The 14,620-nt window shown below is 33.0% G+C and overlaps 2 protein-coding genes across 2 annotated transcripts in view; one reads left to right on the top strand and one right to left on the bottom strand.

Annotated features, from left to right (window-relative positions):
• LOC132756253 (sideroflexin-1-like) overlaps window positions 1-3,376 on the bottom strand; it is a 28,297-nt gene extending 24,921 nt beyond the window's left edge. The window contains exon 1 of the mRNA XM_060747273.1: window positions 3,235-3,376. The gene's annotated coding sequence lies outside the window, so the exon portion shown is untranslated. The remainder of the gene's footprint in view (window positions 1-3,234) is intronic.
• Window positions 3,377-3,538: 162 nt separating this feature from the next.
• Window positions 3,539-14,136, top strand: LOC132756263 (transmembrane protein 128-like). Its single transcript, XM_060747284.1, has 5 exons — window positions 3,539-3,689; window positions 7,777-7,907; window positions 8,891-8,976; window positions 11,298-11,465; window positions 12,983-14,136. Exons 1-5 carry the CDS (start codon window positions 3,590-3,592, stop codon window positions 13,086-13,088), a joined length of 591 nt encoding a protein of 196 aa, XP_060603267.1. The 5' UTR covers window positions 3,539-3,589; the 3' UTR covers window positions 13,089-14,136.
• Window positions 14,137-14,620: the final 484 nt, after the last annotated feature.

The following is a 14,620-nucleotide window of genomic DNA, read 5'->3' as shown; positions in this document are numbered from 1 at the left end:
GAACACAGTAAATGTGATATTTTCTAGTGCAAACACACTTTAACCGTTTAAGCTTCACGGTGCACTAATCCTGGGGTTCAGTAAAAGTAATCATCTCGTAAAAAGATTAAATTTGTATGAAAACATCCGTTACAATGCGGAAATATACCGTTAAATTAGGACTGCCACTTATAGTCATGTTTGTTGATTTAATACTAATGTACGGATGATCCGAAGGCGGAGTTTCTCATGCAAACAGAAATTGTACTTCCCATTTCGCCACAATGAGGTTACCTATTTTTATGTTAATAAAACTCATTTTAGTTGTTTGGACACTAAAATAAGACCTGGAGTCGATATAAAACCCAATTTATTAATGAAATGTCGCTATTTAGTTTTTTATGAAATTTATTAAATGTAACTTTAACATAAATATAATATTTTTGAGCACATAAAAATGTTTTCTTATTACCGTCTACCTATCTTTTGTACTCAATTATTATAATCTTAACATGGAAAAAAAACTAAAAATATGAAGTTTGAAAAAAAAACCCACTAAAAAGTAATAGATTTTGGAAAATAACGAGAGGTCAATACATATACACGAATTAGATTGAGAGGAAACATATTAATAAATTCATACATAGTAATCTCCCTGTAATATATACACTTAAATAAGGATTCTGAATGAGTTGATGTGACCTTGACCTGAGGTAGTCCAAAACAACACTTTGCACATCATCTCAGTAATATAAATATTTCTGCTAAATAGATATCATTTCATACTATCAGTTTAAAAGAAACAGAGCAGACACAAAATTTTGAAATTGATACAAAATGACTAAGTATGACTTTGACCTGAGGATGGTCAAACCTGCCCTCTGCACATCGTCTCATTATGGTTAACCAGTTCAAAAATACAGACTGGACAAGAAAACCTGCTAACAGACGGACCAACAGACAACCAGGTGCATAATTATCAATATATGCCGAAATTCTTGTGGGCATATAAAAAGTAAAAATTTATTATATTCTGAGGCATAATCTGCCTAAAATTTAGTTTGAAGACTCTTCTCTAAAACATAATGAGAACATCTTTGACAACAACTACTTTTTTTAACTATACAGTAAAAAAAGTGTTAAATGCAGAATCAAATGATCTGATGATTATGGTGGCTGATTTGTGCCATTCATGTTTTTGCCGTACGACCCTGCCAAGCGAAAAGTCAAGAAGTAACAAGTTAAAATGACGGGGGCGCAGGGCGAAAAATATGCTAATTAGCGGGGATGCAGAGGGAAGTTTAATTAAACATCACCCCGCAGGGGCACGGAGTGAGATTTTAGAAATACTAGAACTCCGCGAGTCGGATGTGTCGCCTTGTGAACAATATAGTTTAAGAGAAAAGGCCAGGACAAAAATGAAATTTGAAAATCAACAAAGGGCAATAACTCAAAAAATAAGAAATGCAGATCAGCAGTTTCTGTGCACTGCACTTCTTATCAATAAGATCTATCATGCTATGAAGTTTCAAGTCTAAAGCTTTTATAATTTATGAGAAATGGCCTGGACAAAATTAAAGTATGAAAATTAACAAAGGGCAATAACTCAAAAAATAAGAAATGCAGAGTACCAGTTCTTGGGCACTGCACTTCTTATCAATAAGATCTATCATCCTATTAAGTTTCAAGTCTACAGCTTTTATAATTTATGAGAAATGGCCAGGACAAAAATAAAGTATGAAAATTAACAAAGGGCAATAACTCAAAAAATAAGAAATGCAGAGTACCAGTTCTTGGGCACTGCACTTCTTATCACTAAGATCTATCATCCTGTTAAGTTTCAAGTCTAAAGTTTTTTATAATTTATGAGAAATGGCCTGGACAAAAAAAAGTATGAAAATTAACAAAGGGCAATAACTCAAAAAATAATAAATGCAGAGTACCAGTTCTTGGGCACTGCACTTCTTCTTAATGAGATCTATCATCCTATGAAGTTTCAGGTCCATAGCTTTTATACTTTAGGAGAAATGGCCTGGACAAAAATAAAGTATGAAAATTAACAAAGGGCAATAACTCAAAAAATAAGAAATGCAGAGTACCAGTTCTTGGGCACTGCACTTCTTCTTAATGAGATATATCATCCAATGAAGTTTCAGGTCCATAGCTTTTATACTTTAGGAGAAATGGCCTGGACAAAAATAAAGTATGAAAATTAACAAAGGGCAATAACTCAAAAAATAAGAAATGCAGAGTACCAGTTCGTGTGCACTGCACTTCTTCTTAATGAGATCTATCATCCTATGAAGTTTCAAGTCCATAGCTTTTATACTTTAGGAGAAATGGCCTGGACAAAAATAAAGTAGGAAAATAAAAAAAGGGCAATAACTCAAAAAATAAGAAGTGCAGAGTACCGGTTCTTGTGCACTGCACTTTGGGTCATTATAAGAAGCATGCATACCAAGTTTGAAGTCAATCCGACTTATAATGACTGACTTATGCTGCGGACAAGCTTTAGGGGACGCCGACAATGACGCCGACAACGACGCCGCCGACAAAAGTAACCCCTATATGTCGCCTTTTTCAAGGCGACACAAAAATGGCAGGGGCGAGCTAATAAGCGGGGTCCCGTGTCAAAGTTTAATATAAAACTAAACCTAGTCAAAGTCAAGAATTCAAGAGTTAAAATGGCTGGGTATGGAGTGAAGGCGTGTTTTCGCTCCACGCACCCATCATTTTACGCCTTAAATCTCGATCAGCAACCCCAGAGGGCAAAGTTTTATTTATTAAAATATATGCCCCTGCTAATTCATGTGTTTTCGCTCTGAATCCTGCCATTTTAACTTGTTAATTCTGGACTTTTTGCTTGGCTGAGTTGCCAGCAGCCATTATAGATGATGTCAAAACATGAATGGCACAAATCAGCCACCATAGATGATGTCTACTGGTAATCTGCATTAGATGAAATCATGCATTATTTGTAGCAGTATCAAAGTGATTTAGATTAAGACAATGCCTCTACTATGTCTCACAAACTCTTAATTAAAAGAATGACTATCACGAGGAACACAGATGTCAGAACACTATCGGTGACAGTGATCCTGTAGGCTGCACTTATTTAAACTGTTATAGATTCTGTTGCAATGATGCAAAGTTGACATCATCAGAAAGATGACATGTCAAGTTGAGAATTTTATCCACAGAAAAAATACTTGTAACTAAAACACATCCAACAAAATAAACATAATCAAACAATACCGCTGTTTTCCTTTAGCAGTGATTTGATAACACGGCTCCTCTTCTCTGTTCAACTTGCTCGTTATCTGTTCGACCTTGACCTCTATTTTTTTTAGAAAGGTGTGTTTGTCATCAATAATTCTATTGGCCAATTTAATTGTACTTACTACAAAATATAGTTTTAGCCAATTTGTCTTGAGTTGGCAAGATATGTTATTCTAAGACAACATATTTCAATTAAGATGAAAAACCCAAATGCAACACCATGAAACTTCATTAGACATTCCCCCTAAAACTTAGAAGTTAAAAGATATTTCAAAGTATATATTATGCACACGGAAACATCATTTTTCAGTAAGTACAATATTCAGACAAAATGGAAACGGAAACAACAACAACAAACGACAGACAACAACAGATTCATCGCCGTGTTCAGAAACGAATCGCTGGAAAATACTTAGATCAAATTGACCCTGGTGAATCTAACTTCATAACATCTTCGTAATACTTAGCGTAATAGAGAAAAATATTAAATTCTAAGTGCAATTCATGTTAAACTAGTGTAGCAATCGGACATTTTGAAATCGGATAAATTTTGAAATAGTTTATTTGTAATCTGTGTTTTAATTTGTAATTGACTAGGAATACATAATCGATCAAGATGTTTATACTTTCACTCTGTCCTTGTTAACTATTTTCTTCTGTAATTTTGGTTATAAAATGTATTTGTTTTCTTATGTTTAAAATAAGATATCAACCGGACACTTTTGGAACACTTTTCCGTACAGATTTCATAATTTTTAACCTAGACTGCTAGAGACCAGAAAATTCGACACAGTTCAACTAGGTTCTTCTCCTAACTAATAAACTAGTTTGTTTATTTCTGATTGTATTGAAACTTATATCAGAGGCTCGACAAGGAGGGTATCAAAATTACCTAAATTGTCTACACTACAGTACCATGTGTCCGGACAGATAGGCCAATTTTTTTTTATATTTTGGTTTACTGATTTTTTCCAAAAAAAGACAGGGTCGGCGGCGGCGGCAAAAAAAAAAAAAGTTTTCATGACTATAAATGTGGTGCATACATATACATAGTACTTACTAGAGCAATGAAATTAAATACATCGCCGATTGTCTATTCCAAAGATTGTTTAAATACACAAAAAAAAACTTTTGCTCATATTGCCATTGTTTAAAAACACACATGAGATCTACACACAATGACTTTTGACAAGTGGCAAGCGAGCTCTTCAAAAGAATCTGTCATTCTTTGATGTTTACACACTGCTGTGTAATCTGATTCTGAATCATCAAAGGTGCCGAAAATCAGCTGACTTGCACTCATTTCTTTATAGATCAGATGTTAAAAGAAGTGTCAAGAAAAGATTACACAAAGTCATGTTCAATTTTGCCCATTGTGAAAATATTTTTATCGGATAAAAAGCAGGTCAATTTTTGACATAAAAATCTATTAAAAGTAAGTGCGGGCATTTTTTTATTTTGTTTGTTTGAAAACCTGTATTCAATCTGCTTTTAAAGACTAATTTTTTTTTTTGTTAAATCTGAAAATACTGATCTTGTCAATTGCAGCAGATTTCTCTCGCTCTGTCCTTGAATGTAATTGCTTACGTAATTTGGCTTTTTTTTTTGGTTTGGTTTTTTTTTACATTTTTACGCATTTCGACCTTCAATGCATTGATGAAATATCATCAAAGCCTAATTATAATTCTGTGAGAATGACTTGACCCCATTTAACAGACATTCTTTCATAATACACCAATAAACACTTTCCCCAACTAGCAGACGACAGGCTATGACAGGCTATTCTCGAGTAAAGATAACCGGTTGCGTATCTCACTGTATAAAGCGTATGTAAAATAGTCTGGCATATGGTAGGTTTAACAGTTAATTAAAATACTTACCGCGACATTTCTTTGACAAGTCGTTATAAGCAGCGTATTTCAAGACAACACAGAATTTTTTTGGGGGCAGAATTTTTTTTTTTTTTTTTTTTTTTCATTTTCCCAAAATACAGAGTCGGCGGATCAGTAAACCGAAATATCAAAAAATAATGGCCATATGTACATGATGTGATTTAATTCAGATAAAAGCTTGGTGTTTTGATTTTTTATTTGTAACATGATAAACAATATGTCAGCAACAAATGCTGAAGTTTTGGATATTCTATTATTCACTCTGCAAATGATTATAACTGGTATATGAGGTCAGGCATTGCTTTTTTGAACCCCGAATTTCAACGTCAACATTTTTGAAATAGACATTAAAATATTACCATTTACGGAGGTTGAAATAAATTTATTAACTTAATTTTAAAAGAAGCATGCACTTATTGTTGATAAAAAAAGTGACTGACAACCACTGAACAAAGAAAATACTAAATTAAGCATTTTTGGGGCCGTCCGGGTTTGATGGTTGTCCGGTTTTGGTGGTCCCCAACCAGTAGTGAATAGTAATTTAACTGTGATTAATCACTAATACTCTATGGTGAAACATTATTTAATTGTGCCTTATCTTTATTTTTTACATAAACCTTTATTTTAGGATTTACTTGAAACATAATTTTTTATGTTCCTTATATTAGTTATAAGTATCCATATTATAATTCATTTTCACCTCTAACGCACCCACATGTTGAGAATAATCTCCCCCATTAAACAAAGAATTTTCTGTATTTTTATTTTTTATCTTAATTCAATTTCTTTATTTTTAATTAACAGACTTAAAGTCTATACATACTGGACCTGAATCATGACCCACTTCACACATGACAATGTTCATAACTTTACTGGTTGGGGACCACCAAATCCGGACAACCATCAAACCCAGATGGCCCCTAAAATGCTAAATATAGTATTTTCTTTTTTTAGTGGTTGTCAGTTACTTTTTTTATCAACAATAAATGCATGTTTCTTCTAAAATTAAGTCAATGAATTTATTTCAACCTACTTAAATGTTAATATTTTAATGTCTATTTCAAGAATGTTGATGTTGAAATTTGGGGGTCAAGAAAGCAATGCCTGACTTCATATACCAGCTTTTATCATTTGCAGAGCAAACATTAGAGTATCCAAAACTTCAGCATTTGTTGCTGAAATAATGTATAATCATGTTAAAAATCAAAACACCTAAGCTTTTATCTGAAGTAAATCACGTCATGTACATATCTGTCCGGACACATGGTACTGTAGTGTAGACAATTTAGGTAATTTTGATACCCTCTTTGTCAAGCCTCAGATATAAGTGTCAATACAAGCATAAATAAACAAACTAGTTTTTTAGTTGAGAGAAGAACCTAGCTGAACCATGTCATTTTTTTTGGTCTCTAGGTTAAAAATTATGAATTGTGTACGGAAAAATGTTCAAAAAGTGTCCGGTTGATGGTCCCCGACCAGTAGCAACTTTATTTCAAGAATTATCTTCCCTTTGAATTTAGATACTTTTAATTGAATTTTGAAATTCAGAAAGGATTTAGTTGAATTACTCCCCACCCTTCAAGGAAAAACAGTGTTTCAATACAAACTTTCAGTTCCTTCTTAATTGGTTAGTGTCAAACAATTATAGTACATTAAGAACACTCTGCAGAAGGCCCTGTAAATTATGGCATTCCCAAAGGCTCTGTTGCCACTCAGCTTTCTCATTTATATTAATGAACTTTGCAGACAACATTGTAGGCACTGTAACTCTAACTGAGGAGGTTCTCAATAAAATCTGGGAAAGGGAGTGTGACATAGAATTCAACCCCTCAAAATGCTTTTGCTGAGTTGGACATAATTGTCAAAATGGCTGTTCAGTGTTTGTGTGTGCATACATGCATCAAGACTTGTGCATGCCATAACTTCTTCATACATGGAGGAATTTTCTAATTACATGAACAAGTTTTTTAGGCACAAATGTTCATCATGAGATCTTGTGTCATGTACATGAACCAGGTCACTGGGTTGGAGGTCAAGGTCACCTAAGTTGATGCAATGTCAAGGTTTTGCCTTTGGTATAAAGGGGATGTGTTGTGCACATATTACCTTTGTATACATCTTTCACCTTGATCTGAAGCTTATAGGGTCAGGTTTAAATTAAGACGAGGGGGCTCAACATTCTGCCTATGGGGATCGTCATGTCTTTCTTTACTGTGTCCAGTATTGTATTAGTCAAGCGCTCTTTCTCCTCTTACAGCTGTTGTTGACTTCAAAATAAAAAATAGTGTTTAATTTTATAAATATTTACCATGACATATTTGAAATAGGAGCTAGATGTCTTGTTAACCTGTCATAATTTTTCGTCAAACTTAATGTCCCTAAATTATTATATTGGTAGGGAAAATCTTTGTATGTAAAAACTAAATTTGATATTTATCTATTCAAAAATACAAAACAAAATTTTCACAACTACCCATTTTAAGCAGAAAATTCATGTTGATGTCAATAAATGACAGGGTGACAAAACTTTCATTTTAATTCTTTAAAATAAGCTTCTTTTTTCTTTTTGTCAATTACAACAAATATGAAATACCATTAACTGAATGTTGTTTTGTTCATTTTATAGATGGTATTTTGAAGAATGAGTATGATGGTGACAGATTGACTGAGTTTAGACAACTTGACAGTGATACAAAGAAAAAGTTTGATGCACAAAATAATCGCTTCCGGAAGATTGAGTCTGCTTACAGTATACAGGTATTTTATTTACATGTATATATAATAAGGCTGACACGTTCACACTAACCAAGTCGTCCGGTAAGCTCAATAGGTAGAGTGTTGGGCTATGAACAAGGCGACCAGGGTTTGATTTCCGGGCGACACAGTTAACTTTCTTTGTGATTGATCTACAGTCATTTGCACTGTAGCTCTACTCTGGCATGTACAGAAGTAATCAGTTCCTTGTGAAAGTGAAGGCAACGAGTACTGGTAAACGGCTTGACAGACTGCCCAGGAATGATGGGATGGCTGAACTGTGCTGTGGTAAATTCAATGTGGTTAACTGCTGTGATCCGGAGACGAGTGAAAACTACCAACACCATTACCACCTTCACACTAACCCATTGCCTCCTGGTGGCAACTTACTCTACTCATGCAGCCCATGCAAACCAAAGTCAGCTGGCACATCAAGGTTGTCTGATCATGGCCTGTACTCTTTGCCATAGTCAGTACATTGTATAATTGAGCCGCGTCACGACAAAACCAACATAATGCGTTTGCGACCAGCATGGATCCAGACCAGCCTGCGCTTGGAAACCCTATTACAAGAAAGGAAACTGATAGAGAACAGCATGGATCTTGATCAGACTGCGCGGATGCGCAGGCTGGTCTGAAACCATGCTGGTAGCAAACACATAACATTGGTTTTGTCATGACGCGGCTCATACATGTATATGTTATATACTCTGTTGTGTTCTATTCATGATGAAGTTGACTTGTACATCACACATGTAGTATACTGTGTATTTAATTAACACAAGATTGTGCTGGACAGGTTAATATTCAACCAACTGTGAAACAAATTGGTCCTAAATCTTATCTCCCTTGATCATTTGATGTAAAGAGCATATTCTACTCAGGGGATTATGACAAAAAAACATTGCTCCTGAACAGCAAAAAACATAATAATAAAAAATGTATAAGTATCAAAATATTGAAGTTTGATATAATTTTTGTTTCAGAACATTTGCTGGTTGATAGCTTCGATAGGAGTTTTCTACTACACAGATTTTTACAGGGCTGTTTTGTATGACCATAGAATAAACAGGTATGTATTCTTTAAATAGTATGGTACTGCTTTAGACAAAGTAGGGCTGTCATTGAATATCGTGATATCGATATATCATCGATATTCATCATCCGATACAATATCGGTACACACTTTCACATATCGATACAAGCTAAAAAAAATTTATTTCTGTTAGTTGATATACCTCTCTATTTTGGCTCATAAGAGAAGTAACTTTTTTCTAGTTATCTTGGTTAACTTGAACTTTAAACTCCGTTTTCAAATGTCAGTGACAAGAATAACAGAAAAAAACAGACTTTCTGTTAGTTTGTAGTATTTGTAATGTGTACTACAAGCATGCTATCATTTTGTTCCCAATTTATAACACATATATAAATGTTTTTCATTGTATCTACTGTCAAAGTCGATATATCGATGCATCGTCGATATTTGTCTCTCGGTATATCGATACAAAATTTTCCATCAATGACAGCCCTAAGACAAAGGAATGCAACCTTGAAAATTCTTTCTGTTAGCATGCACAATGGGTTTAAAGGGGCTTTACTGAGGTCCTAAAGCATATAATCATAGATATTTAGCTCTTGTTATTCATTACTTTTAATGACTGTACAAATACATCATGTATTTCAAGTAGATTGTGAAAATGTGCAGAAAACCAAGTGAGATCAAAGTTTGGTACTTCTGATTTAGACATAAAGTTTAGGCTCTGTCATATAAACTGATCTGATTTAACCTTTAACCTGCTGAAAATTGTGTAATAGATTTGCCATGCTTTGAATGTGGAACAAACCGTGCAAATTTTGTGTGGTTTCAATACCAATATACAAAAGTTGACTTGAGTTACCAACAGTATAGAACCTGGTCAGTCTGCACAAATGTGCAGCCTGGATCTGGAAACATTTTACTTAAAGACTATGTTCACTTGATGGATCAGAAAGATGGTAATGTTTCTTATTTTGACATAGTCAGAAGAAAAGAACTCATACTCCTTATTTTGACATACATGTAGTCGGAAGGAAAGAACTCATACTCCTTATTTTGACATAGTCAAAAGAAAAGAACTCATACTCCTCATTTTGACATAGTCAAAAGAAAAGAACTCATACTCCTCATTTTGACATAGTCAGAAGAAAAGAACTCATACTCCTCATTTTGACATAGTCAAAAGAAAAGAACTCATACCCTTTTTTTTTCTTTGTTCTGAAATTCTTACAGTCAAAGGGAAAGAACTCTTTTAAGACTGTTTGAACTGTCAGTTCTATTTTACATTAATTAAATGGTGATAACAGAGATATAGATTTTTGTACATGTTGAAATCAAAGAGGTGTGTTGTATATTTTATATATGCTGTTATAAGGTATACATTTAATTACTGAATGATTTATAGGGTATGATATCAAGTAAACAATATACCTCTACAACAGATGTTCCACCAACTAAATCTAATATCTAATAAAAAACCTTGTATGTAAATATCTGTAATAGGCATATGATAATGTCAACATAACAGATTAGCAGTTTTCATAATATATTAACAACATTGATTATTGTGTGGCAAAAACTGATATAGTCAGCATAAAATATTATATGTAGGCTAAAAAGCCATCTGGTTAGCTCAATAGGTAGAGCATTGGCCTGTGAATCCGGCGACTCGAGTTCGATTGCCGGACAGTGCAAGTCACTTTTGTTGTGATAAGTCATGAAATCCTTTCTATGGTCATTCACACTGTACCTCTGCTCTGACATGTACAGAAGTAACAGTTTGGCAACTAGTACTGTTAAACTGCTTGACAGTTGCCCATGATGGCTGAACTGTCATCTAGTAACTTCAGTGTGGCTTGCTGTTGTGATCCAGAGTGAAAACTATCAATACCACCACCACATATGTAGGATCAAAGCAGCATTCATCTTTTTTTAACCACTTTCATAATGAAAACATGAAATTGTTGAGAATTTTATATGTTCAATAATATATTATGTTTGACATATTTGCTAACATTATGCTACCAGCATCTTAAGGCTTTTTCTTTCTGACCAGAACGATTTATATATTTTAACCCCAAACTTGCCGGAACCGAAACTGAGTTGTCATTGTCACAGTATAGAACCAGTGCAGCTTGCTCTGCCAGGCAGTTTTACAAGACTGTATATTGTTGATAGCTCATTTTCTATATGTTAATATCGAAATCCCTGAAACATTGATTGGTCTGAACGAATTTCAAAGGCGTGGTTTTAATGGCATAATGTCACTTTAAAATGCATAGGGCCAGTATAAAAAATTAGGAATACTTTGAAGACTAGAAACAAGACATATTTTAATCTAACTTTATTTTTTTCAGGTTATGGTTTAACATAGGGGCTCTGTCAGTGGCTGTAAATGTTTGTATAGCAATATTTCTCATAGTCTACCTGTCATACATCAAGAAGGTCAGTTCTGATGACTGGGAGAGAAAGTACCCTTCTTTAATTCCCATAGCAACAGCAGCCTTTGTTTTTGGTGGAATATTGTAAGTGGTCTGCTCTAGTTCTTTGGGGTTTTGTTTTGGGGTTGGTGCAGAGTGGGGGGTTTGTTTGGTTGTTATTATTTTTTTCGTTTTATATGTAGTGTGCATTTTGTTGAACCTAATTGGGGGGATCCCCCCCAATCCTGTCCTTGTTTGGTCATATAATTTAAAATGACTTGATAATTGTGAACTTTTAGCAAAGTTATAAAGTTTGATTTATATGATAATTATACCAGCATGTTACAATGGCGGATCTTGCACCAATCCCAGCCAATAAAAAAACAAACATTCCTTATACCTTTATAATCTGATTAATTAAGATATGATTATTGTTAGAAATTTACAGGTAGGTATTGAAATATCTAATGAGTTAAATCTTTATTAGCATTGTGAAGAATTAATGCACAGAAGTTACCTCTCTTTTATATGAAATCTGGATATTTATGTTTACCAATAATTTCTAACCTGAAAAACCTATCTGTACCTATCTTGTCTTTTGATAGCTAACTATAAAGCAAAAAGAACAATCTGACATAGAGCCACTAAAAAGCATGAAATCAAAATAGAAAATTCACTCATTTTGCTCGTTACATTAAATTATATTATCTTGTGAAGACAAGCTGTTCAACATTTGTATTTTCATTAATGACATAGCCATTTATATAAATATTGCATCTAAGTTGGGTACACTCAAACATACTTTGATGTTACAGGCAAAACAAACAAATATCTCCTATGATATATATAGAGGATATTTAAGATTTTTCTATAAATACAGGATTTATTTTCATCGAGTTGTATGAAAATGAATATTTCATCAGTGGCGATAGCCACTAGTGAAATATGATAATTTTCATACCACAACATGAAAATAAATTCTGTATTTAAAGAAAAATATTTAAGATTTTTCTATAAATACAGGATTTATTTTTATCCAGTTGTATATAAATAAATACGGTATTTCATAAGTGGCAATAGCCATGAGTGAAATATGATAATTTTCATACCACAACATGAAAATAAATCCTGTATTTATAGAAAAAACTTTCTGTTTATTATTATATACATTTTTCTATTTTTTGATGTTACAGTTTTAAAGACTTCCTCTTAAATTTTGTGTATTGGATGAATTTAGAAGAAAGTAGTCTGGCAAGACACCAGTGAAAATATGGAAAATATGTTTCACTGCAGTGAAAAATAAATTTTTGCATTGAAAATACAAAATATGAAAATGTGCATTTTATTGCATATTTCTCAATACTTCATTTATAAGTATATAACAAAATGTAATACAATGGTTTTTGTTCAAATCATTGGATACTGTTTTTAGTGAAAGTAAGTAAATAAAAAAGTTTTACTTTACTCACCTATATCATCTCTTTTTCGAAGCCGTAAGCAAAATAATGTTTAAGGCCTGTGCGATGGGCTCATATTGCAAACATATATATTACCATTTTTGATTTGTATTTTCAGTTAATAAATAAAGCATGTGTTATCACCCTGGTTTCTTTTTCTTGCAGTCTAACAGTTGGCCTTTGGCCTTTGTGGGGACCATTTACACCATTCATACTGTTTGTGTTGTTTATGGGATTTGTGGTGATGGTAGCAATGTTACCTAACTTCTGATTGGATTCTGAGTGATGGGGACCGTGTAATCTAGCTTCTGATTGGCTACCATGTGATGGTAGCAATGTTAGTTAACTTTTCATTGGATAACAGGACTGTTGATGGTCACAATGTGTTGATAGGATACTAGTTGATGACTGCCATGTTTCATGAATGGCATGGAAACCATGTTATAATGCATTTGATTTGATTTCAATGTAACAAACAAGGTTCTGTTTTACCAAATATTATATAATTATGCTGCCTGTCTTAAAATTTCTTTAAAAAGTGTCATAATTACAAGGTTCTGATTTCATTTAACCACAGTGTCGAATTTAAATGAAGAGGAAGCTATGGTGTCATACGCTTAAAATCTGCACCAGCGATTAATTACCATGCAAATCCACATTTTCTGTGAGATTTCCAAAGACTTAGAATGTTCATCATCTTGAAATTGCCAAGAAATTAAATTGAGAATTTCTATAATTATTATTTTTGTGTTTGTGTAAATATGCTAAAATTGGAGGAAATTATATTAAAATGGAAACTGATCAAGACAAATAAACAACATAAACATTTGTTTACGTAAAACAAGATGGCGGAAATCGACCATCTTCAAGGGCCAATTAATCTTGTGCAATGGATTGTGGGTCTGGTTGCGAAAATATTTAATTTTTGGAGCTTCTTATCCCTTTGTCTCCCATTTAACCTTGTTAATGCCTACACTACTGGTATACCAATCCCACTTACAGTACAGTCTATTTACCACAAAGTACAGTCTATTTACCACAAAGTACAGTCTATTTACCACAAAGTACTGTCTATTTACCAACATGGAAGGTAAACCCAATTATGCCATATAAAATTACTTATTAGATTTTTTGATGTTTTAATTTTGTATGGTGTTTTCCTGTAATTCTAAGAAAAGTTCAATGCAAGTACATGGTTATAATACAATTACAGTTTTGGCAATGAAGTAAAAGTTTTGCTAGTCTCCTTTTATTGTTAAATTTTTGTATAATTAATGCTATTCTCTAGCAGTTACCATTTTCTCATACATGCCTGAACAGTTTTTGCTTGAGATTGAAGCCTTTACCAAATGAACAAAAACTGTTGAAATACCCAATTCAATTTTGGAGTTTCTCAAAAATTTGAAAAGCAAAAATTTGAAAAGTTTCCGTCAAACTAGCTGAACTTTTTAGGCAGATAAAGCTTATCTGTATATATATTTGTAAGTGAATTTATCATTATGTATTGATAAATTAATTTTCCAAATAAAAATTATGTTTCCCACACTAAAATTTCTCAATTTGAAAGTTACAGATTGCTGCAAAAAATCAACAAATCATGAAATATTTACAGATGTTGAAATTTGTTGTGCTTATACAGATGTATTTTTCATACTCATCATTTCCTGGAACAAATTTTTTAGTTTCTAATTCATATGTTCAAAGCAGAACAAATTATTTTTTGTTATTTTTTAGTAAAGGACAAAGAATAGGTTTTTATTTTTGTTAAATCATTAAATATTATCAATTTAAGATGTTAAACAG

Source organism: Ruditapes philippinarum, unplaced genomic scaffold (genome assembly GCF_026571515.1).
Source record: "Ruditapes philippinarum isolate M1 unplaced genomic scaffold, ASM2657151v2 ctg151_1_1_1_1, whole genome shotgun sequence".
Taxonomy (NCBI): Eukaryota; Metazoa; Mollusca; class Bivalvia; order Venerida; family Veneridae; genus Ruditapes; species Ruditapes philippinarum.
The sequence above is the reverse complement of the archived record's forward strand: the minus strand, read 5'-3'. Positions and strand labels throughout refer to the sequence as shown.